The 24,949-nt window shown below is 34.9% G+C and overlaps 2 protein-coding genes across 3 annotated transcripts; one reads left to right on the forward strand and one right to left on the reverse strand.

The window, feature by feature from the left end:
• Positions 1 to 1,629: 1,629 nt before the first annotated feature.
• LOC123306512 (NAD-dependent protein deacetylase sirtuin-2-like) lies at positions 1,630 to 19,739 on the reverse strand. 2 transcript variants are annotated; one of them, XM_044888554.1, is made up of 7 exons: positions 19,553 to 19,739; positions 19,308 to 19,480; positions 18,917 to 19,013; positions 15,496 to 15,852; positions 9,711 to 9,903; positions 5,516 to 5,702; positions 1,630 to 1,919 (listed from the first exon to the last, which is right to left on the reverse strand). In XM_044888554.1, the coding sequence occupies exons 1-7, from the start codon at positions 19,566 to 19,568 to the stop codon at positions 1,809 to 1,811; spliced, it is 1,134 nt and encodes a 377-aa protein (XP_044744489.1). In that variant the 5' UTR covers positions 19,569 to 19,739; the 3' UTR covers positions 1,630 to 1,808. The 2 variants fall into 2 exon arrangements, with proteins under 2 accessions (XP_044744489.1, XP_044744490.1); XM_044888555.1 differs by lacking the exon at positions 19,553 to 19,739 and adding an exon at positions 19,071 to 19,237 and having other exon boundaries at positions 19,308 to 19,450.
• A 250-nt stretch (positions 19,740 to 19,989) lies between these two features.
• LOC123306511 (26S proteasome non-ATPase regulatory subunit 2) lies at positions 19,990 to 24,949 on the forward strand. Its single transcript, XM_044888553.1, has 2 exons — positions 19,990 to 21,753; positions 23,763 to 24,949. Exons 1-2 carry the CDS (start codon positions 20,124 to 20,126, stop codon positions 24,788 to 24,790), a joined length of 2,658 nt encoding a protein of 885 aa, XP_044744488.1. The 5' UTR covers positions 19,990 to 20,123; the 3' UTR covers positions 24,791 to 24,949.

Genomic DNA, 24,949 nt, shown 5'->3' on the forward strand with positions numbered 1-24,949 from the left:
TGAGTGATACCTCATTTGAAAGGCCTTTTTATGATGAATTGGGCGGATTAATTTTTTTCTCATTTAATTCATTCGTTTTCGAGATATTATATTTTGAATTTCGTACAGTACCAGTCATTCCGCTAACCATGCTATGTGAAATCATCAATTATTTGACTAATTCATTCTGTGGCTACGATGGAAACCGTTAATTGTCAACATTAGACAACGAAATAATTATTATTGGTTCTTACTTTCTTCAACAATTGAGGTGAAAATGGTTTATTCTTTGGCGGAAAGAATTGAAATTATTTCTTTATTTTTCATTGTTGATCAGAGAAATGAACATTATTTTGATGTCTGGTGTATGGCAGTTATGGAGTTCCATCAAATCTACAAAATAAATGAATAAATTCGCTTGATTCAGACCGCTTGCTTGACGACAATACCATAGTTGTTTCAAATTCAAATGTCAATATTTCAAGAATTAAATGAAGAAAAAACCAATATGCTGAACCTAGGATGAGAAGAACTTCTAAATGAAGTGAAATTTACCACATCTTTCTTATTAAAAATTTAGGGGTGGTTGTTCTAACACTCAGGGTTGAAGCGATATAGTTGTGAATTTGTCCGTCGAAACAAAAATAGACGTGTCCGAGCATTTTTTCGAAATAAATTTATTCCGTCCGTTATCTCGTCTGTTTCGTTTTAAAAAGCCCACCTATGGGACTCTTCCTCCGACTTTCTGTTTATGCTCTACATAGGTAATATGAATTCTCAGTTGTTTATATTTTGGACTCTCTTCAAGAGATTTTGACTCTTTTTATGTGTTGATTCTCCAGCTTTTATACAAGTTAACACTGTGGCAACTTGATCAATTTGTCCAGCTTCAAGTATATAATTTTCCAAACTGCCTCGCTTATGGTGAACGCTCCTTCATATTGGTTACAAGCATTGAATTTTGAGGCGAAAACTTTGGAAAACGCGACCTTCTTGGAATGCTTGGGTAAAACTGTCAACGGAGATCCTTTAGGAGATAAAAGGTTCAAAATTTCTTTAGGAATTTGAAAATATTTAAGGTCTGAGCATAGCTGTTTTGTACATTCCTACTATATTTGCTTCAAAGGTGAAATCCACACCCTAGACCTCTAGGCAATGATTTTGACTTGTAGCATTCGATAGCAAATCTCAAGGAGTATATTTTCTGAAAGTTTCATCTTGATACACGACCGTCTTCAGGTGGAAATTCGGAAATTTCCTACTATTTTTGCTTCAAAGGTAAAAGTCCCCTAGGAAAGAGATTTTTTTGCATTCGATAGCAAATCTCAACGAGTATATTTCCTGAAAGTTTCATTCTGATACACCACCGTCTTCAGGTGGAAAATTTCGAATCATCAAAGGTGAAATGAACCCCCCGGTCCCCTAGGAAAGGAGGTTCAAGGATTCAACTATGAAACATTGCATACCATAGTTGAAGTTACGTTTCGAGTTTTTAACAGCACAAGGAAACTCAAAATGGATCAAACCTCTTTTTAATTATATGACGTTTTTATTTCAAGACAATATGTACAAAAATAACAGCTAATTTTTCTACTATATGTAGTACACGAACAGCCGACAATATAAGTGGTGCGTTCATATTAAAAACAATTTTTATTTCATTAATTTTATTATTAAGATACGAGGAATAATTTAATTGCTTCAGGCATTAAAATTTTCGATTTCAAAAGCAATAACAAAATCAACCTAAAATAAATATATGGAAAATATTAAACTTAAGAATCATAATAGTTATAAGAAAATAAGGCATCACTTCTTCACCTCACGAGTCAAAAGACACCCGGAAATTCCTTCGTTCCAGTGTTCTCGTTCTCGGGGACACCGTGATCGCCGTCGTCAATGCGACGATATTCTTTTTTGATTAGTTCATTCAACTCAGCCTAAAATCATACAAAAGATGAAACATGAGTATATTTCAGCAAATTACATTCTATAAAAATAATCTGTTTGTCAAAAGTTGAGTTGAGGGGTTTAAAAAAAAATCTAGAATTTAAAATTTTCCCATTACATATACAGGGTGTGGCGTAATGAATGGATAATATGGAGCCTGCGGGTAGAGGACTCTATGGCGGTTCAGAAAAATTTAACGTTTAGTAAAAGTGCCTTGGTTTTCGAGATATCGGAGATTTTCGAAAATTCAAGAGAATTACACCCTTCGCCACTCGTTTTTCAGGCAAGGAATTTTTTCAAACTGTTTTTTGAATAGTATTCCTAGATAGATGATCTATCGAATGTAATTCATTATTTTTGAGGCGCATGAATAGTTCTTCATGAAAAAAAGATCTAACTCAACTTTTCCGTTTTGCTAATTTTTTTTTCTTAAGTTCAACCTAGCGATGTGTAAAAAATAATATGGTTAGCTGAGAGCCAATGCAATAAAAAACATGCCAGTTTCATTGAGATTCCGAAAAGGTATAACTCTCTGTATTTTCAGCATTTAATACAAAATAGATTCCTATTGAAATCAGTTGAGGCCTAGTGTAAACACTGTTACCAAAATGTTTAGCAGCTAAAATGAGAAATGCAAGCAGAATAAAGCAATCATCTATAAGAAAGTATACAGCATGTACTGAAGCTCATGGTGGCTTCTTAGAGCATCTTTTGTAAAATTTAATTCAATGAAACGATATTTCAAAATTGTTATTTTTTCTCGTTTTCTTTTATTATTGAACCCCAACGTTGTGAAATCAATATTTTCAAGTTAATTTCAAGTTATGAATTAAATTTCAGCATTTTTGTAACAAAGGTCTTGACTCAATGTAGGAGAAATTAATTTTTAGCTTTTTTTCTTAATTACAAAAGTGCTAAAATTCACTTCGTTAATTGAAATTCGCTTAAAAACTATTAACTTTATAACTATAGGGCTTAATAATGAAAGAAAACCAGAGAAAAAAACAATTTTAAAATATCGTTACAAAAAGTGTTCAAAGTGGGCATCAGGAGCTCTACTAGATGCTTTACAACTTCTTATGAATAATCGCTTTATTCTGCTGGCAAGTCTCATTTCAGTTGCCAAAAATTAAAGAAAAAGGCTTACATCAAACTCTGCCTTGACTCATTGTAGTAGAAATTTCTTTTTGTATTTAATGCTGGAAATAGAGTGAGTTATACCATTTCAGAATCTCAGTGAAACAGGCATGTTTTCTCTTGCTTTGGCACTCAGGTAACCTTATTATTTCTAACACCAGGCTGGGTTGAACTTAGGAAAAAATATAAGCAAAACGGAAAATTTGTGTTGAATATTTTTTTTATGAAAAACTATTCATGCGCCCCGAAAATAATAATTTACAATCGATAGCGCATCTATCCAGGAATACTATCCTAAAAACAGTTCGAAAAAATTCTTTCATTTGGAGTCTTGCCTGCAAAAAGAGTAGCGAAAGGTGTGATTTTCTTGAATTTTCGAAAAACCAAGGGACTTTTGCTGAACATAAAATATATTTTTCCGAACCGCCAGAAGGTCCTTGACCCGCAGGCACCATATTATCCATTCATTATGCCACACCCTGTATAGTATTATAATACTGTTTACTCTTTGGAAATAAAATGTCCAGGGTGTTAATGAGAAGATCATCAAGTTGAGACAAATCGTATTAATCAAAACTCAATGTTTTATAATGGATGAGTCTTTGACTCACAAATATTTTAGCAGTAGATCCTTGAGGTCAAAAGAAACACTTTTATCCTTTACCATTTTTTCAGAATCGGCTCGGTTTGAAAGATACAGGTTGAAAATCATAAAAAATGTTATTTTCAGTTCTATCTCACAAACTGTTTCATCGAATGAAATGAATTTCGGAATATAGTTTTTCATTTATTTGATGAATATTTTTCGAACACAAGATATCACCCATGTCTTCCAGTTTTCTCATTATGACCATTATGTATAATAAATATACCAAAAATAAATATACCAAAAATTCAAAAAACCCAACTCTTGAAACTAAGTTGGACGCTATCTGATGAATATTTGAACGTGTTGTGAAATAAAATTATTCTTCACATTATCTCATAAAATGTGCCGTTTTCGAGTAAGAATTTGATGTGTAAAAATTAAAAATATCTTTGATGGTCGGAAAATTGGGTATTTTGGCTGAATACAACTCTGTTTAAAAGATCCACAGATGTCACAGATTTAGCTAGTTATTCTGAAGGTAATTTCGTTTTTCCAGAGGTGGCGTAGCTTATTTTGAAATTTAAAATGGCTTTATCTTTTTAGCGAATCAGAAAAAATGCTATAGGGAAAAAGTGTCTGTTTTGACCTCAAGAATCTACTGTTAAAATATTTGTTCGAGACTCACCCTGTATTGCTTCAGTCGATTCTTCGTAGAACAAGAGAGGAGGCTACCTAAGTTGAAAAATTTCAGAGTTAGGTATCTAAGAGAAACATGAAATAATGAAAAAGCGCCATTTCGAACAACTTGATTATTCTGCGACTTGCAGAATCTACAGAAAAAACTGAAATTCTATGTTCCGATGAATAATTTTGACATTTCATCCGATGAATTGTTTGTTGGGATTTTTGAGAATTCATCAACAATTCATGAAACGTCAAAATTATTTTTCGAATCGAATTTAAGTTTTTTCTTTGGTTTCTGGAAATAACAGAATAATTAAATAGTTCGAAATTTAGGCTTTTATCAAGTTTTTCATTGGTAACTACTCTATCTTATTTTAGATATAGGGTTCAATTAGGTAAACCCGCCTGTTTTTCTACGTAGAATCGACTGCAATTATAAAAAATATAGGTTGTAATTTGAAAATCACGAATTTTTATTAAATCAATTTGTCCAATGTTCTTCTCATAAACAACCTAAACATTTTAGGTTCAAACAGCAAACAGTATTATAATACTATATAATTGGCGAAATTGAAAACAGTTAAAATTTTTTTCAGGAAAATTGAAGACATTGTTTCAGAAAAAAGCTTCTCAGCAGAAATATTCCAATAAATTGTGACATCTTGTTCTCACCATTTTTTTCATAAGAATCCCAATAACTTATTGTTAAGTTTTTATCCAAAGAGTGGTATACTGTTGAAATTACCATCAAATCAGCTATCTTAAGATTGAAAAATATACTGGGTGAGCTATTAAAAAAAGAAAGTAGAAGGTTTCAGAGGTCTGAAAATATTTTATTATTGTCCTGCAAATTTTCAGAACAAAATTGAGGTTGGCTCGATAAAAACTTACTTCCCCATGTAACAGAAGACTTTCATATAATCCATATGAGTTTTTGTAATTGGAGAAAAAATCAAGATGTTACAGAAAATATGCATCTTCAGAACACATCAATAAATATCGTTAACATTTAACGGCCAGTTCAAAATATCTTTTGAGAAGAAATATAAAAAAAAGATGAAAATACACCTCGAGAAAAAACACTGAATACTCATATTATTTTTCGACCTAAAGCGGTACAAAAAATATTCAATTTAAACTAGAAATCCCGAGTTGGACTCTCATGAGATTACTTACCCCCCATCCTAATTTTTCAGCGAGTAATTGACACCCATCATCACAATCTCCCAGCCAGAAAACATCCCTTTTTGTTTTTTCATTCTCGAAGTCTAGACCTCCCCTTACGCCCATGAGTGCCATAAGGCCGGACCTCTGGCCAGCCCTCTCTCTGTTGATGAGTAATCTGGGACAATCCCTTTGTACCCTGAAAAAAAATCATCTTCAAATTGAGCGTTCTACGTCGTGCCTGCACAGGATGGGCAAAATTGGTGATACGAAACTACAACTTTTCTAACAGATAGAGAAAAATTAACGGCGCATTGCGGTTACCTTTTTTCGGGAAACTGCATTTCCCTATCTTCATTCGTTTTCGAGTTATAGGCCAAAATTGAAATTTGGGCGATTTCAACTTTGGTCATTATCTCCGTTTCTGTTTGTGCTAGGATGTTGTAATAAAAACATTATACAGACACTTTTTTATAGCAGTCCACTGGCGTACTCGTAACTGACAACATACGAGGGTGTATTGATATCAAGTTAGCCTAGACCAGTTCCATGCATAAAAAAAATATTGCGTTACCATAGCAACAACGAACAATAGTTCATTAGAAGTGTCAGTGTGAAGTTTGAGGTCAAAAAAGTAAACCAGAGTTACGGAATGAATTAAAAGAAAGAAGATGTCCACCGAAATTGTGAAAATCGAAAAATTGGAGTATCGAGCCACCATCAAGTACCTGTATTTAAAAGGGTTAAGGGGTAAGCAGATTCACGAAGATACGCTTAATACCCTTCTTGGTGATCAATGTCCTTCATATGCTACCGTGAAAAATTGGACTGCAAGCTTCTAAAGAAGTAAATTTTCCATTGAAGATGATGACCGATCGGGAAGGCCAGTTTCTGTGTCAGTCCCCGAAAATATCGATGCAGTTCATGACTTGATTTTATCTGAATCACTGAATATTTCATACGAACGCGTTCATCATATAGTTCACGTCAATTTGGACATGAGAAAAATTGCCGTAAAATGGATCTCCAAACGTTTGAATGTTGACCAAAAGCTTACAAATGTAGCTGTGCTCGATTTGAAAACGATGTAGGGGAGACTGGGGAGGGTTGATACGTTTTTTGGAATTTTTATTCTGGAAACTGAATTATATGAAGAAACAGGACTTTTCTTATATTATATAATTCTTCAATTAATCGTTCAACAAAATAAATATAGAAGTCTCAAAACATAACCATCTTATTCTATACAGAACGTTGAACACAAAAACATGCAAACTGTCTCAAGCCTCCCCACATATGGGAGGATTGATACGATGTACTGGGAGAGTAATCGAGAGGATTATTAAGCTCAGTAGGTAGGTCAGCAATGATACTGGCTTGCTTTGGTCCCATAGATATAGAAAAATCATGAAATGGTCGGTTAGTCACTTCCGCACAAGAAAAGTTGACCTCGTTAAATACATGGGGATTGTACGGATAAATTCCAGTTGTTAAAAATCCCTTTGATATGTTAGATGGTGAAAACGCCTTCATGTAGGCCTATCCAACTAGCTACGGAATATTTTTTTGAAGATGATTTATTTATCAGGCCTCCCCACGACAAATGTCTCAAACCTCCCCGAAAGCAATTTTTAAAGGGATTTATGTTTTCATCTTATACTCATATATTTTGAAAGGCGAATAAAACTGTAAATTGAGTAGTTTTATGCATATTTCCCAGTGAAATGTTTGTTTATGCCGAAGAATTAATGCATGATCATAAAACCCTTAGGTGACTTGAGTAAAAACTTACAATTTCTCACCTCGAAACACTCTTCGTTGAATATTTCACAAACAAACTACTGTAAGCCTTACAGATTAACGTCACGCAATGCCCTCTGCCAAAGAATAGTGTTCACTAGTATAAAACTTTTGAAAACGGCTACAGATCGCGGATATAAGCCTGTATCAAGCCTCCCCATGTATCAATGCTCCCTAGTCTCCCCTACATAGACTTCTTAATCCGAATTGTTACTATAGATGAGACTTGGGTACATTTCTACGATTCAGAAACAAAGCAACAATCGATAAGGGTAGAACAATAACCGGAGATTACTACTTGACATTACTGAACACTCTACGGGAAAAAATTAAAGAGAAAAGACGCGGAAAGCTATTCAAAGGTGTTTTGTTTTTGCAGGACAACGCCTCTGCACACAAATCCCATGTTGCCATGCAACAAATTCGTGATTTAGGGTTTGAATTACTAGAACACCCCCCTTATTCATCAGATTTGGCTCCATCCGACTATCATCTCTTTCTTCAACTGAAAAGAAGTTTAAAAGGTCGTAAATTTTCTTCCAACGAGGGAATGAAAAAAGCTGTGGAGGTCTGGTTTGCAGAGCAAGAAGAAACATTTTTTTTGAAAGGTCTAGAAACGTTGCACGTTCGCTGTAATAAGTGTATTCAATTAAGAGGAGATATCGTATTCAATCGTTTTTAAAAGCATGTAATCATCGAGAAAATCGCTGTAAAATCATTTAAAACTCAATAACAACTTGAATCGATCCAATAAAAATCAGTATGAGACATTTCGTCAATCTGGTCTCTTTTTTTCTGAAGTTTGATTCTTTGCATATGCTTCATGAATGTTCTTATTTCGAAATGAAGTCAGTTTATCAACGGCTTCGATTTGAAACGAGTTTTCTGAAAATGCCAAGGCGTAAATTAACAAACGCTGAGGCTAATAGGGCTATCGGAATGATACAGGGTGGCATAACTCAGGTTGTTGTAGCGGAAAGGCTCCAAGTCAGCCGAAGTGTGATATCTCGACTTTGGAATAGGTTCAGGGAGACAGGTTCCTTGTTGGAAAGACAGACAGACAGGCTTGGTGGGCGACGAAAAACAACACCTGCTCAGGATCGTTTCATCACCGTTTTGGCGAGAAGAAACCCTACATCTACGTGTAGAATGCTACGGAATACTCTTCAAAATGCAAATGGGGTCCAAGTTTCCATCGAAACCATCAGACGACGTTTGAGAGAGGTGAATATAGGTTCTAGAATTAAGAGGAGTTCCATTAACACGTGACCATAAGCGTCAAAGACTGGAGTGGGCAAGGCAACATATCAACTGGAAGGATCAATGGCGTGGTGTCCTTTTCACTGATGATTCTAAATATGGACGATTTTCAGATTCTCGAAGAATAAGGGTATGGACAATCCCACACATGCCCCGTAATCGTCGCTATGTCCAAGAAGTCCATCCATTCCGAGGGGGTGTGTTATGGTATGGGCCGGGATATGTTTCAACGGGCGCACAGATCTACACATTTATCCTGGGAATATGACGGCCTTACACTATAGGGAGCATGTCATTGTCAATGTTGTGCCAAATTTTCATGTTGCTATTGGTGAAACTTTTCAATTTCTAGACGATAACGCTAGACCGTACCGTGCAGCCATAGTTGAGAATGCGCGCGAGGAGCTTGGTATTCCACATTTACCAATACCTCCGCACTCACCCGATTTGAATTGCATAGAACATGCATGGGATATGCTCCAAAAAAGATTAGATAATCAGCAACCTACCTCAGAATCCTTAACTGATCTGAGAGAGCTTCTGCCCCGTTTATGGAACCAAATTCCTCAAGAAATGTTCAACAACCTCTTGTGTAGAATGCAAAGAAGATGTCAAGCTGTTATTGATGCCCGTGGAGGGCATACATTGTATTGATAGTCTTAAAATGCTTGAATTCTCTGAGAATAAAATTTCGTTATTTTACTCGATTTTTCTTAACCACCCTGTATACGCTGCAGACCTACAGACTAAAATTAATTTGCAACTTGAAATCATATTAATATGAATTTTCATCACAAAAATCTTATTTTAACTATATTTTTTTGTAATTTAAGTCAATATCCCTAACTCATGTGCGCAGTTTATTTTGACATTAAAATTTTGTTTGGTTCTATAGTAGCCTAAGAATTTTTCAATATATCCTCGTAAACATGAAAAAAACAATACTTCAAACATTATCAGTTTCTCGAAAAAAGATAACCGCAAAGTGCCATTAATTTTCCTCAATCTCTTTGGCTTCAAGAGTTATCCCATTTTGGACACTCCTTCGGGATATCTTCCTTATCTTTAAAGATAAGTGAGCATCGGTCCTTCCCATTGAAACAGCCTTCATTTATCGACTCTAGACAGATAGATTGGATCGACTTACCTATCAACTAACGAAGCAAAAGGCTGAACGGCCAAAGATGATCCCAGAATGATGAGGAGGTCGCATTTCGGAAAATCTGAGAATAGCATCTTATGGAATCTGCTTGGAAGGTTCTCTCCGAAGAAAACAATGTCTGGTTTCACCACCCCACTGCAAACTTCGCACTGCGGCACTTCATCCCGGAAAATTATCTCTGCAAATATCAAATATTTACTAATTATTTTCAGTTAAGTGATCCAAAATTGGTATCGATGAACGATTGGTTGGGTCGTGGATCAATTAGTTAAAAAATTAAATTATTTTCTCTCTGTCAACGTTTTCAACTTTATTGAGTTCATCCTCAGGGCTCTAAAACAACAGGTTTGTATCTATCATAATAAATAATAAATAATAAGTGTCTCAGGTTGATACCAAATTTCATAAAACAATAATTGTTCGCTTGACAATTATTTAGCTGTCACTTGATTACTAAAACGAAATCACTTAACCTTTTCATTTCTGAATATATTGAAGATCTGGCAATTGGGAATAATTGAATGGACGTATACAGGTTGTTCTCGAAGGTGAGGCTTATTTTTTGACATAAGGTAGAACTCATCAAAATTAGTCGTTCAACCAAAAATTGTCTATATAAAATATCCAAGATGGCTGAGATACAACCCCTAGAAGTTCGACAAAATTTCATTGAATTTCAAGTACGGAAGGTGGACTCCGGCATTGCAAAAATGAAACAAAACATAAACATATGGCTGGACAATGAATGGTTCAGTACCAAGTTCATCCGATTAGATGCATCAAGTCACTTTTGAGAGAATCATAATTGTTGTATCGTGCAATTTAGGGTGAAAAAATGTAGATAATAGTGTTTCTTAAAAGTGCTTATGTTAGTTATCTTGAAAAAGTGCTATGATGTTTAACATCCCACTTTTACGACGATTGTTGGAATGTTCGAATAAGAAGATTGTGATGTCCATTGTGAAAAAATTCGTGAATAATTTGGGCGAATTTAATTGGTGAGATCTAGTATTATTATTCTATTTTTTACACTTGTGTCCTAAGTCTCTTCTGTCATTTTGGTATCGAAATGAGCCATTTCATAAAATCGTGTAATCTTAACCCTCAAATGCCCAAGTTTTTTTTCCTTTTTAAAATTATTTCCGTATAGTTAGCTAGTTAATATAAGTTAGCTTATGTATAATCTACATCTTTTTTTCGCAAATAGTTAACTGATTTACATTAACACCTGTTCTCACAAAATGAACCTATACTGAAGGCGGACATGGGCAGTTGAACTAAACTGCTCACAGGGAATAATTTTGTATCCACTTACATGCAACCAGTCTCAAGGCGGAATTGGGTATTAGAGGGCTAAGTTTCCATTTTCATTGCCACGTAAATATCGAACGAGCCAATATCCTAAACGAAACCACATGGTCGAATCAGGAAATAAGTTTTTTCCCACTGCTTTGCGATTATTCAGCTAAAAAACGGTCTAGGGTCGTATTATATTATCTATGTGCCTATGTTACTTATGTTGAAAAAGTGCTATGATGATTCCCCATTTCATCCCATTTTTACGACGATTGTTGGAATGAACAAGAAGATTGTAATGCCCATTGGGAAAAAATTCGTGAATAATTCAGACAAATTTTATTGATGAGATTTTAAAGTATTATTCTATTTTTTACACATGTGTCCTAAGTCTTGTATCTTGTAAGTTACTAAAAAATAATGAGAATAATTCGGCAATTCTAAGTTTCCACTTTCATTACCACGTTAATATCGAACGAGCCAATATCTCACATGGTCGAATCAGGAGATAATTTTTTTCCCAGTGCTTTACGATAGTTTACCTAACAAACGGTCTAGGGTCGTATTAGGATCTAATTCAGTAATCCTTTAAATTTTTTTTTCAACTTTGCCATTTTGAAAGTTTTGTATAGGTGATTTTTGGTGAAACGCTTCATTTTGACCAGTTCTACCTTGAAAGCCTAACTTTCAAATACACCGTGTATAGATCAGGTGATACCTGAATTACAACTTTTTCAACCCAACTAGATAGAGGAAAATGCATGGCACATTACGTTCGTCATTTTTCAAGGAACTAATAAGGCCATCAACTGCATTCCTCTATATTCCTTTATTTTTGAGTTATAGGCCAAAATTAAAATTTATTCTTCAGTCATTATCTCCGTTTCTGTTTGTGCTAGGATGTTGAAATAAAAACATTATACAGCATTTTTTTAAAACAATCCAGTGGCGTACTATGCTTTTTGCCGACAGGTATATTTGCTGAGCTATAACATGATGTTTTTTTTATGATAACAATAGTTTAAAATGACTTATAATAGATAGACTGAGAGCGATGTATGATATATTTCTGAAACGGTCATTTTAAACTACTGTTTTCATCGTGGTTTTCATACGAAAAGACACAACTTTATGTTATAGCTGTTGGAAAAAATCATCGTACGCCAGTGGATTGCTATCAAAAAAGTGCCTGTATAATGTTTTTATTTCAACATCCTAGCACAAACAGAAACGAAGATCATGACCAAAGTTGAAATTCCCCTAATTTCAATTTTGGCCTATAACTCGAAAACAAAAGAAGATAGATATCAAAATTAAATGAATCAACGTGATTCATTAATATTATTATTAATTGATTGACAATTAATGTCAAACAAAAGATAGAATTCAGAAGATCTTCGAAAATTGATTTTCGTCTAATGAAGGAGTCTGATATAGACTCCGAAACGTTACAATATAAAATTATAATTTCAAAGTTCTTTATTTTCAGTTCATTGTCAGGCAACAATTTTCTGTAGTTGTTTTGCTCCTGACAAATTAGTTTATTTCATTTTTTTTATTGATTTTGTTTCAGAGATTGGGAGTGAAAACCCTAAAAAGTTTCAGGGGTAAACTGAAACAACTTGTCTAAACAGCGAGTTTACCCTCTATCTGGTTGAGTTAAGCTGTAGTTCAGATTTTACCAATTTTGTCCACCTTGTACATACATTTTAACAGTAGATTCTTAAGGTCGAAGGAAACACTTTTTTTTCTCTGCCATTTTGACGGTTCGGCCTGGATGCAAAGATATTGCCTTTTAATGTTTTGGAAAGTCTGGAACCGCCCACTGAAATTTTCCGAGCATTTCAACCTTCTCAACTTTATTAGAAAAACAAGCATGACCTCGCTCTTTCAATTCCATTTGGCGAACGAATTAGTATTTATACCTTCCTGTCAATCAACTGAAGAATTAGTATTTATAATACAACAAATGAATTACCGGAATTTCGTTGGCGATAAATATTGACAAAAAATCTCTTGATGTACAGAGTGCGGTAGAGCCGATGGACAAGGATTATTGCTCTGGCTGTGGAGGGGGTAGGTAGATGCGGAAGGGTTCTATGTGTTCCTTAGGGTCTGTAATTTCTAGTCTTTGGGGCTTTGCTGTCCCTACGTTTCCGAAAACGACCGTTCTGTGGGGGGTTTCGGCGTCATTTCGACATTCCTGTCAATGTTGGCATAATTGGTGATATCCGAACTACAACTTTCCAGCCCAAAAAGAAAGAATAAAATGAATGGCACATTACGGTTACTTTTTTTCAGAGAATGATAATGCCATCAACTGCAATTCTCGATCTTCTTTCGTTTTAGAGATAAAGGCCAAAATTGAAATTTGGGTGATTTCAACTGTGGTCATTATCTCCGTTTCTGTTTGTGCTAGGATGTTGAAATAAAAACATTATAGACCATATTAGTGAGGTTAAAATTACTCAATTGGCGGGAGATCCATATTCAAATTGTTTCACATAGGAATCAACTATAAGTTGGAATATCGCTAGCTAGAAGTAAATGTAAGTATAACGACAATATACTTTTATATGTCCTAAAATCAAAATTAAACACATTATTATACGGAATATATCCGAATGTCGTAGATCATTTCTGCTATACGTCAATCATGAAACGTAACAAGGAAAATGACATGCTGCTTGCGCGTTAGAATGATGTCAGCTTCAGAGGTTAGAAACGAAATGAAGCTACGACAAACTTCCATGGATCTTGCCGACCAATTTTATATTGATCCATTATTAAAAAAATATACCATTTTATTTCGAAATTTTGTTTTCAGCTTGTTAAGAAAGGTTCATAGAACACATTCCAACAGAAATAAATCTTAAGAAATTCGCTAAAATATCCAAAAACAGGCGAGAAGTACGCGGAATTTTTAGTCCCATAAGAAATGCATAGGGAATTCAGGGACCAGATCCACGAATGGATCGCAATTCAAAATTCCCGCCTAACCTCACTAATATGGTCTATACAGACAGTAGATTGCTATCAGAAAACATCCTTGCACAAACAGAAAGGGAGATAATGACCAAAGTTGAAAACGACCAAATTTCAATTTTGGCCTATAACTCGAAAACAAAAGAAGAAAGAGAAATGTAGTTGATGGCATTATCGGTTTCCCGAAAAAAGGTGATCGCAATGTACCATTCATTTTCCTCTATTTCTTTGGATTCAAAAGTTGTAATTAGGTATCACAATTTTGCCCACCCTGTACAGGGTGGGCAAATTTCGATGTTTTAGCACTACAACTTTTAAACCAGTGGAGATAGACAAAATCTGATACCCCATTCTCGTTCTCTTTTTCTGAGAAACTAACAAGAGTAGTAGTCATTTTTGGCCACCTTCTTTTGTTTTCGAGTTATAAGCGAAAATTGGAAAAATGGCGATTTCGAAATAAATTTATATCTCCGCTTATACTGATGATAGAGCTCTGAAATTTGAACATTATACACGCACTTTTTTAAGTGGAATCCAGTGGCGTGCTTCCTTTTTTAACAGGATTTTTAATTACGAAGCTATAACCCAAAGTTAGGTTTTTTTTAATGGGAACACTAGATTTCTGTGCAATTTTTTGAAAGCTTAATTTTTACTGATTTCAAAAATATGTAACATCATATGGTTTGTATCAATATAAATAATAGAAAATGATCAAAAACCTTTTTTCTCAATATTTCTATGGTTTCATCTTTTGACGAGCACAGAAAAATAGAGCTTCCTATAACAAGAGCAGTCTCCTTCCGGCAATGTCATTCTTTCTATGCTTTTTACCAATTTTCACAAAATTTGAATCTTGGAGAAATTGAGTGAGAAGCATAGAAATGAAAGGACTAATAGAAGGAGACTGTGGTAATCATAAGATGCTACATTTTTCTATTCTCATCAAAAGTAGAAACCATAGAAATATTGAGAAAAAAGGTTTTTGACAATTTTCTATTATTTATATTGATACAAACCATATGATGTTATATTTTCTTGAAATCAGCTTTGATAAAGCTTTCAAAAAATTGCACAGAAATCTAGTGTTTCCATTTGAAAAAACATAACTTTGGGTAATAGCTTCGTAATTAAAAATCCTGCTGAAAAGGCGAGCACGCCACTGAATTCTACGTAAAAATGTGCCTGTATAATGTTTTAATTTCAGAGCTCTATCATCAGTATTAGCGGAGATATAAATTTATTTCGAAATCGCCATTTTTCCAATTTTCGCTTATAACTCGAAAACAAAAGAAGGTGGCCAAAAATGACTACTACACTACTCTTGTTAGTTTCTCGAAAAAAGAGAACGAGAATGGGGTATCAGATTTTGTCTATCTCCACTGGTTTGAAAGCTGTAGTGCTAAAACATCGAAATTTGCCCACCCTGTATAATAAATTATTCCAGCGAAGCCGCAGGTTCAAGCTAGTTCATAACTAAATCAATGGCTACCTTTCATCCATTCCTGAGGATATTCTTTTTGACATTTCAAACAATGACCAGTGTGAAAAGTCCCATGAGCCTCCACTATCTTATCCCCGGGTATTCCAGCGACCCTCTCCAGAGTATCTATATTTTGAGTATAATGTCTCAGAAGGATGCCCTTGTCGTCCAGCAGTTTGATGAAATAGTGGCACGGGGTAGGTTTGAACTTTCCAGGATACAGTTCCTTGGCCAACTCGAAGAACGGTCTGGGGTTCTCGTGGAAAAAACTCAACTCGAACACAGCCGTTGGATGTGGCAAGTTGTATTTCTGTAAATTGTGGTAGAGGCCGCTGCCAGGCGATCGGAAATCTGGTATCCCGGCGGCTGTAAGAAAAATTTGGATGTTTTTAAAGACCTGCAACTTTTACGGGGAATTCACAAAGATATTCGCAATTCAGATTCTAGTTTTCAACAAAAAATCTAGTTCTTTATTACAGGGGCGAACCCAAATTGTTTTCATTGAAGTCTTATTATTCATTCACACTATTTCTCTCTGTATTAAGTATTGTAAATTCTTTCTATATGCCGATGATATGTAACTATACTCCATTCACATTTATTTTAGCAGTCGGTTGGCCATGAAATAATTTTCTCAAGTTTTTGTAATTAAAACTGAGTAAGGTTAGCACTAATGAAATGTCGTTAATGTCATAACACTTATAACGCCGTTGCCACAACTAATAACAATTTTTATTACGAAAATGCAGAAAGTGAATGAAAAAAGAGACAGGGTTTCAGGAAGTGCTATTTAGAATTCAGGTCCGCTCATTCAAATAGTTATACCCTTATATTCTAAAATCCACAACACGTCTGACGATAGCGAACATATTCAATGTAAGAGAATTTATAGAATGTTACATCTGAATCTAAACATTTCAGCTGAATATTTCCACAATCAGAAAGATTGCAAATGAAGAGGATGACATAGAATTTCTTTCTATTGGGAGACCCAAAAAAGTGGTGGCATTTGAGAATTTTATGTTTGAGTGAATTCATGCGAAAAGTTTACTACAGGATTTTCGATGAATGTCATCGTAGAATAAGTTCCCGATAGATTTTTCTATTTTTCATTGGACTTGTCCTGTACATTGTAAATGTCTTAAGTTTCCAATAAATACCTAATTATTATTATTATATCAATGCATTAAGATGAACAGCCACAAATACGCGCCATTTGTCCTGTTAATTGTTTATTCATGTGAAATTTTTGTTCAAAGGTGAAGTTCATCTTTACTTGAAACTTCCTTTAATTCCTTTTATATTATATTATACTTATATTGATGCAAGAAGATTTTTGTTGAAGAATTTGACATTCTTGTAATTATCTGTTAATTCCTTCGGAAGATACCCAATCCCAACCACTGCATCATATGCATTTCATCTTTGGGTTATTATTTTTGAAATCAACAACTGATGTAACATATTCAAACTTTAGCCAAAGAAGATAACGAACATTAACTCTCCTCAAGCTAGTGCATATTATGATATTAAACTGATCTCTTGTATTTTCCATGCAAATAACTGGATTTGATATGCCTTCAATCAGTTTGTATAAACTTCAATTATGTTCGTCACATATTTTCCGAAGAGATTCGACATTGTGATAAAATGAATAATAACAGAAACTTTTACGTAGAACGGGCAACATAGCGTTGATTTAAAACCCAAAAATGTTTTGACAAGTTTCATAACCCCACATTTTCGTACCATCCAGGGTGAAATGTGTCAAATTTCCACGGCCAACGAAGTGCTAAAATAAAAGTGAATGGAGTACATTTAACCATACTTTTTTCTTGAATGATCAAATATTAATAGACTTGTGGGATACTGTCAAAATAATAGCCTATTTCTAACTTTATGGAACTGCAACTGTATGACCTTCATACAGCCATTTCGAAAGGGGAAAAAGTCACTTTAAGAAAAATCATTAGTCCCAGATTTTTAAGTGAAGTTTATTTTTCATTAATGTTTTTGTATAATTAATAAATCCAACAAAATAACATATGTTCTCTATTTCTCATTTTCCATATTCAGTTCTGTTAACACTTTCTTATATTTTTCATATGAAACTTATTTTTGTTGGTTTTGTTTTTATGACTGGATTCAGGCCCTTTTGAAATTGAAGCAATGAAGTTGAGAATGCATTAGATAAGTGAAAACTATTTTTAAGATCTTTCGTATTTAAAAAATTGAAGAAAAAAAAATGGAACTTTTGGAACTGTCTAAACATTCTTAACTTTTGTAGAGCTATACAAGGTGATTCTTTGACTCTTACAAATATTTTAACAGTAGATTCTTTGGGTCAAAAGAAACACTTTTATCTTTTACTATTTTTTCCGAATCGGCTCGGTTTGAAATATTCGGGCTACTGAAAAACCATAAAAAAATGTTATTTTTAGTTGTCACAAACGGTTTCATCAAATGAAATGAATTTCATTTATATGATGAATCTTTTTCGAACACAAGATATCACATATCTTCCAGTTTTCTCATTAGGATCATTACATATCATAAAATACCAAAAATTCAAAGAACCCAACTCTTGTAACTAAGTTGGATGCTTTATAATGAATATTTGACAGGTTTGTAAAATAAACGTATTCTTCATATTTTCTACTTCTGCTGAATGCAACTCAGATCAAAAGATCCATAGATGTGTAGTGTCATAGATCCACCTTGTTATTCAGAAGGGAGTTTTGTTTTTCCAGAGGTAGCATAGCACATTATGAAAACTTAAAATTTTATCAGGGCCGAATTGGAAAAAATGGTATATGATAAAAGTATTCCTATTGACCACAAGAATCTACTGTTAAAATATTTGCATGCAAAGATGAAAGGGTAAATCACTATGACCATCTTCGTGATCATCCCAAATAAGGAATTTTTCTCTAAAAGCTTCAAAACATCTGGAAAGCTTCAAAATATCAATGATTTCATGAAATTCCATCGAAAATCAATAAGAATTAGAAAATGTGATAATTAATTGAGAAGGGCACTTGAGAAAGAGAAGTTGATAGCTACTTCCTTCAAAACTATAAGTAATAGAAACTAATAATAACCGAATTCCCCAGAATCTTTACAGAATTTCTTCACTCATTTCCAAAATCAACACAATCACTTTCATTGCCATCTATCTTCTGTGATTATCAGATGACAATTGTGCTTGGCTAACTGAGTTTTGACGCCTTGAAACTGACAAATATTTCCATTAAAATGTAGAATAATAATTAAAGACATGCCTTATGATTTCTCAAATTATGAAAAATTAGATAGGGCCAAAGAGGGAGGCGCAATATCCATAATTTTCAAATCAAAATAATTCAAAACTTACAGAAAGCATGCTGAAGAATAATAATATTAGTTGAACATTAATTCTAATGAGACTCACACGTAGATATACCAGCTCCTGCCATTGTTATGATATTCTGGCATTTGTTCTCTTGTATATACTTCACAATTCCATCTAAAGATTGCTCATCCAGAATCTAAAAATGTCGATTTAAACGATATATGTTATTGTCAACAAAGATTTTCCAACTCACTGATATAGGATATTCTTGCACACAACAGAAATATTTCATCATTTTGATAATTTTTTAAAACTATTGACAGTTGTGGCTTTAACTACTTTCCAAATTTGACAATACTTTCGATGTGTGTCAAACAAGCTATGACTATAAGATATCTCGTCGCCAAAGTGGATTCAAAACTGGGAAAGTTTATAAGGCTGTTAATTTCAAATTACGCAAAGCTTTCGTCATAAATTATTAGACACTTACTTGAACTTCATTTTCTTGGTCATCTTCTTCCTCATCGAAACCAATTCTTCCAAGGAAGAAGTGTCGTAAATTATCAATAGTGCTCTCTATACTTTCAGTTAAATTATTACTTTCTACACCATACAATGAAGGACCTGCTTCATCATTTGAATCCTTAGAAGGATAATTCGAATCTGAAAATTATAAATCAGATATAACATACAGCAAAAACATTCATATCTCTAGTGTACAAAAACATTTCTTACAATCTTCTTCGGACATTTTTAGGAATTTTAATTGACAATTGTTTCAGTATAGCTTTGGTTTGATAATTAGAACGTTACATTTGCGAATTTTTTTCAGACATCAATAATTATTGAGAATTAATTAAAAATTATTGCATTTTTCTTGACAATTGACAACCACAAACAGAAACTCTGACCACAAACAACTTCGTTACTTCCGTGGTCAGCCGATTGTTATGAGCTGAGTGTTCTGTGGTAATGAGTTATCAAAAAATAAAGATAAAGATTGTTGGGCCTGGTTTATGTGAAAACAGTAATTACGGGAAGGCATGAACTGTACATGAAATCTGAATATCAAAGATTATAGAGTTAACTATCAAATGGCCGAGGATTGCGCTTTTTATTGAACGTAGCATGTTTATGACAGTTGGAGATTTTGACACTGACACTGACATTACTTAACCACAAAAACTTTTTGCTTATATGCCGTTACTCAGCGTTTCCTCTGTATACGAGTCAAAGTTTGTTAAATATTAGAAAAATCCCAAAAGATCAATTACGACTTGTTGTTAGTTGATATACTTCCGAAAAGATGACTGATGTGAAAGCAGCACCCCCTAAAACTGATCCCAAAACAACGGAAGATGAAAAGAATGATTTATCCGAAGAAGATAAGTTACTCCAAGAGGAACTCAATATGTGTGTTGAAAGGCTTGAAGACAAGGACGAAAATTTGTACCTTCCGGCACTACAATCTCTCGCTAATCATATAAGAATGTCTACAACATCCATGACGTCTGTGCCCAAGCCTTTGAAGTTCATGAAACCCCATTACGGTACAATGAAAAAAGTGTATGAGAAAATCTCAGATACTGAAGTTAAAAAAGTATGTGCTGACATTATATCAGTTCTTGCTATGACTATGGGAGAAGGCAGAGAATGTTTGAAATACCGTTTACTAGCAGATCTCAATAGCATTGGAGAATGGGGCCATGAATACGTTAGACATCTAGCTGGAGAAATTGCTGCCGAATGGCCAGAAATTGATGCGGAAGAAAAAATAAACAATGTGATTTTATTAGTGAAACAAATTGTTCCATATAATCTAGCTCACAATGCTGAAGCAGAAGCTTGTGACCTTCTCATGGAAATAGATAAATTAGAATTATTGGAGGAATACGCAGATGAGAATACTTATCAAAGAATTGTTCTGTATTTAACAAGCTGTGCCCCCTATGTAGCGGAGCAGGATGTTCAAGTGCTGTTACGAGTAGCATTAGCTTTATGCCGAGAATTTGATCAATACGCTCAAGCACTCAGAATCGCCATGCAAATGAATGAACTTGTGCATATTGACGATATTTTCTGTTCATGTCCAGATATTGCTATTCAGAAACAGTTGGCATTCATGCTGGCTAGACAACAAATCTTCCTCGAAATAACAGACGTTTTACCAGAACATGAAGATCTTGTTGATATCATGTCTAATTGTCACCTAAGCAACCATTTCCTCAATTTAGCCCGAGAATTAGATATCATGGAGCCGAAAACGCCTGAAGACGTCTATAAATCCCATCTAGAAAATACCAGGCCCCAGTTTGGTGGAAGTCAAGTAGATTCTGCCCGTCAAAATTTAGCATCAAGTTTCGTGAATGGTTTTGTAAATGCAGCGTTTGGTCAGGATAAACTTCTAATGGAGGACGGTAACAAATGGCTATACAAAAACAAGGAGCATGGAATGTTGAGCGCTACAGCATCCCTAGGATTAGTACTACTTTGGGATGTAGATGGAGGTTTGACGCCAATCGATAAATATTTATACTCGTCAGAAGACTACATTAAGTCGGGAGCACTTCTTGCTTGTGGTATCGTCAACTGTGGAGTGAGGAACGAGTGCGATCCAGCTCTAGCTTTATTGTCTGACTATGTTCTTCATAACTCTAACATAATGAGAATCGGTGCAGTTGTAGGCCTTGGATTAGCTTATGTAGGCTCTAATAGAGAGGCTGTTCTGAGTCTCCTGATTCCAGTATTGAGCGATTCTAAATCTAGCATGGAAGTTATTGGTATGGCCGCTTTAGCCTGTGGAATGATTTCTGTGGGATCGGCGAACCATCAAGTAACAAGTTCTATAATTCAGACCCTCATGGAAAAATCCGAGACAGAATTGAAAGATACGTATGCAAGGTTCCTGCCTTTGGGATTGGGTTTGTGTATGTTGGGTGAGTAGAAATCTGTTACTGCTTAAATTACTCTCATTTGGGTTTTCTCACAATCGGGAATTCTCCTCAATTTGGGTTATCACTGCATATGCAAGTTTAAACTGAATAAATATGAGTTTAATTCATGATTTTTTCAAATTCACCATTCAAAATCATTCTTCAAATATGGGGTTTTAAAATTTAAATCGCTTTGTGCTGAGTTTAAGATTTGGCAACAGCGCATACAAGATAATGAAAAGAACAATGTCCGATCAGCTTGTTTATAAAATAACAGCTGTTGATTTACAGGCGCCTACTTACTGGCGAGCTTCAACTGCAACCGGCCATAAAAATCCCATAAAATTTTACGACCTTCCTCGTTCGTCGCAGACTTCATAGACAGCCATCTTTGTCTATCTCATCAAGATAATGCGTTTGTTGTCCTTTATTATCAAGGCATATTTCAGTCGATGTTGCCAGCTTGTACAATTCTCTCAAAACGCTTTTAACTTTAAATACCCATTTTTATTTTTCATTTTTAAGTGCTTAAAATAATTTTTTTTTGGGAAACGGTTGAAATGGTTATTTCAAAATGTGACGTTTCAAAGATATTTCATAAAAAATACATCATTTTCGTCAGAACTGCTCAAATGAAACCATTTCATCAAAAATCTTTCATATTGGCTTCAAGAATTATTGACATTGAAGAAACTTTGTACTTTACTTGTAACAGAAGATCATTAATAATTTCTGTACAGGGTGTCCGAGTTAAAGTGTCAGAAATTGACTGTTGTAAAACATAGATACTATGTTGAGTAAACGATTAAAATTTGGAGAAAATAATCGTGAAGATTTTTTCATAAAAACATTTTTTGTTACTTAAATATTGTAGTCGTTTTTTACAACAAACCAGATGTTCGAGGATATCCAAAGCCGATGTTCAGTTGTTGTTGAAATGACTTATGGCCATTAGAGACCGATTTGCGACAACTCGATCTTTGGCCGATGAGTGGTTAGGAGAACAAGACCATCCTGTAACTGTTCGAACGGTTTACTGCCGCATAAGTTCTTTTAGACTGCAGTATTATCGACCCCATCTTGTGTTACCTCTTACGGTTGAGCATCGACGGCCAACGATTACAGTGGTGCAGAGAACGACAACATTGGAATATGGAATGTCATCAGGTCTCTCATCTCGATTCTCCTTGGGTGCACATGATGAAGAAGGGTAAGACTACGTCGAGGAGAAAGATGTGAACCTCATTTTGATGTTGAGCGTCATGTACGCCAGTCAGTAGGTGTTATGTTATGGGGTGCTATTGCTCATGGAAGAAGGTCACCTTTAGTCTTTATTCGAGGTAACATGACAGCGCTGCGTTACCTTCAAGAAATAGTAGAGTCATATGTTCTCCCTTACCTTAACCGGCTCGAGAATCCAATATTTCAGCAAGATAATGCTCGACCTCATGTTGCCAGAGTTAGTTTAAACTTTTTTGAAGCGACCCATGTGAATCTTTTGCCATGGTCGCCCAGATCCCCCGATCTTTCGCCCATTCAGCATGTTTGGGACATCATGGGTAGAAGGTTTGGAAATTTACCCCAGCCCCCACGGACTTTGGTGGCCCTGAGACATGAAGTGCAGATAGCTTGGGATAGTATCCCTCAAGAAGAAATAGACCATCTTCTTGCATCAATGCCAAGACGTGTTGAGGGGTGTATAGATAACCGCGTTGGACAAACACATTATTAACAAATTTAATAAAACAATTGTAAACCCTTCGTTTTTTTTTTTTCTCCAAATTTTAATCATTTACTCCTTGCTATACTATCTATGTTTTACCAGAAAAATTTGAAATTTAAACACCTCCTTCTGGGTGTTGCAGTTTGTCAGTTAGTGTACTTCCTTACTTGATCAGCAAAACCTACTATGCATCATTTATAATCATTCAGGATGAGATTCTTTCCTGTCTTACATCTTGATTCTTAGATGAGTGATGTATCTACATTATTTATATTTTTTTTTATTCCAGGAAAACAAGAAGGGGCAGATGCAATTCTTGCAGCTTTGGAGGTCATCCCTGAGCCATTCAAGTCCATGGCGATGACAATGGTTGATATATGCGCTTACGCAGGTACAGGGAACGTTCTGAAAGTCCAACAACTATTGCATATCTGTTCCGAGCATTACGAATCTTCCGACAAAGACGACGCAAGCAGTAAAAAAGACAAGGACAAGAACAAGGAAAAAGAGGATAAAGACAAAGATCTGTCTTCGAGGCAGGCTATTGCAGTACTTGGAATTGCGCTCATAAGTATGGGTGAAGATATAGGAAGTGAAATGGCTTATAGGACTTTCGGACATCTGTTGAGATACTGTGAACCTGTTATTCGTAGGGCGGTTCCGTTAGCACTTGGTCTTATTTCAGTGTCCAATCCCAAATTGAATATTTTGGATACACTCAGCAAATTCTCTCACGATAGCGACGCCGAAGTCGCCCATAACGCTATTTTTGCTATGGGTTTAGTTGGTGCAGGCACGAACAATGCCAGATTAGCTGCTATGCTCCGGCAGCTAGCTCAGTACCATGCTAAAGATCCTAATAATTTATTCATGGTCAGAATAGCTCAAGGTCTGACACATTTAGGTAAAGGAACACTCACGCTGAGCCCCTATCATAGCGATAGACAGTTGATGAGTCCAGTTGCAGTTGCTGGTCTCCTTGCAACTCTTGTAGGATTTTTGGATGTCAAAAATATAATTCTTGGCAAATCCCATTATTTACTCTACACTTTGGCAGCGTCAATGCAACCGAGAATGTTGGTTACTTTTGATGAAGAACTGAATGCCCTCCCTGTACCTGTAAGGGTTGGTGTAGCTGTTGATGTTGTCGGACAAGCCGGTAAACCTAAGACTATTACTGGTTTCCAAACTCATACAACTCCTGTACTTTTGGCGCACGGAGAAAGAGCAGAATTGGCTACAGAAGAATATATTGCTCTCACGCCCATAATGGAAGGATTTGTCATTCTCAGAAAGAATCCTAATTATAACCCTTAAGTTGATTTTTTATGATAATCTTCATTTTGAAAAAAAACCATGTTTTTCAGAACCCTTTAACTATGTGTTATATTCCTATATTTCATCAATATAGATCATAGTGGAAATATAATTTAGATTAATAAAGAGTGAACTGTTTCATAAAAAAAATCCAATATA

The sequence above is a fragment of the Coccinella septempunctata genome, chromosome 2, assembly GCF_907165205.1.
Source record: "Coccinella septempunctata chromosome 2, icCocSept1.1, whole genome shotgun sequence".
NCBI classification, from domain to species: Eukaryota; Metazoa; Arthropoda; class Insecta; order Coleoptera; family Coccinellidae; genus Coccinella; species Coccinella septempunctata.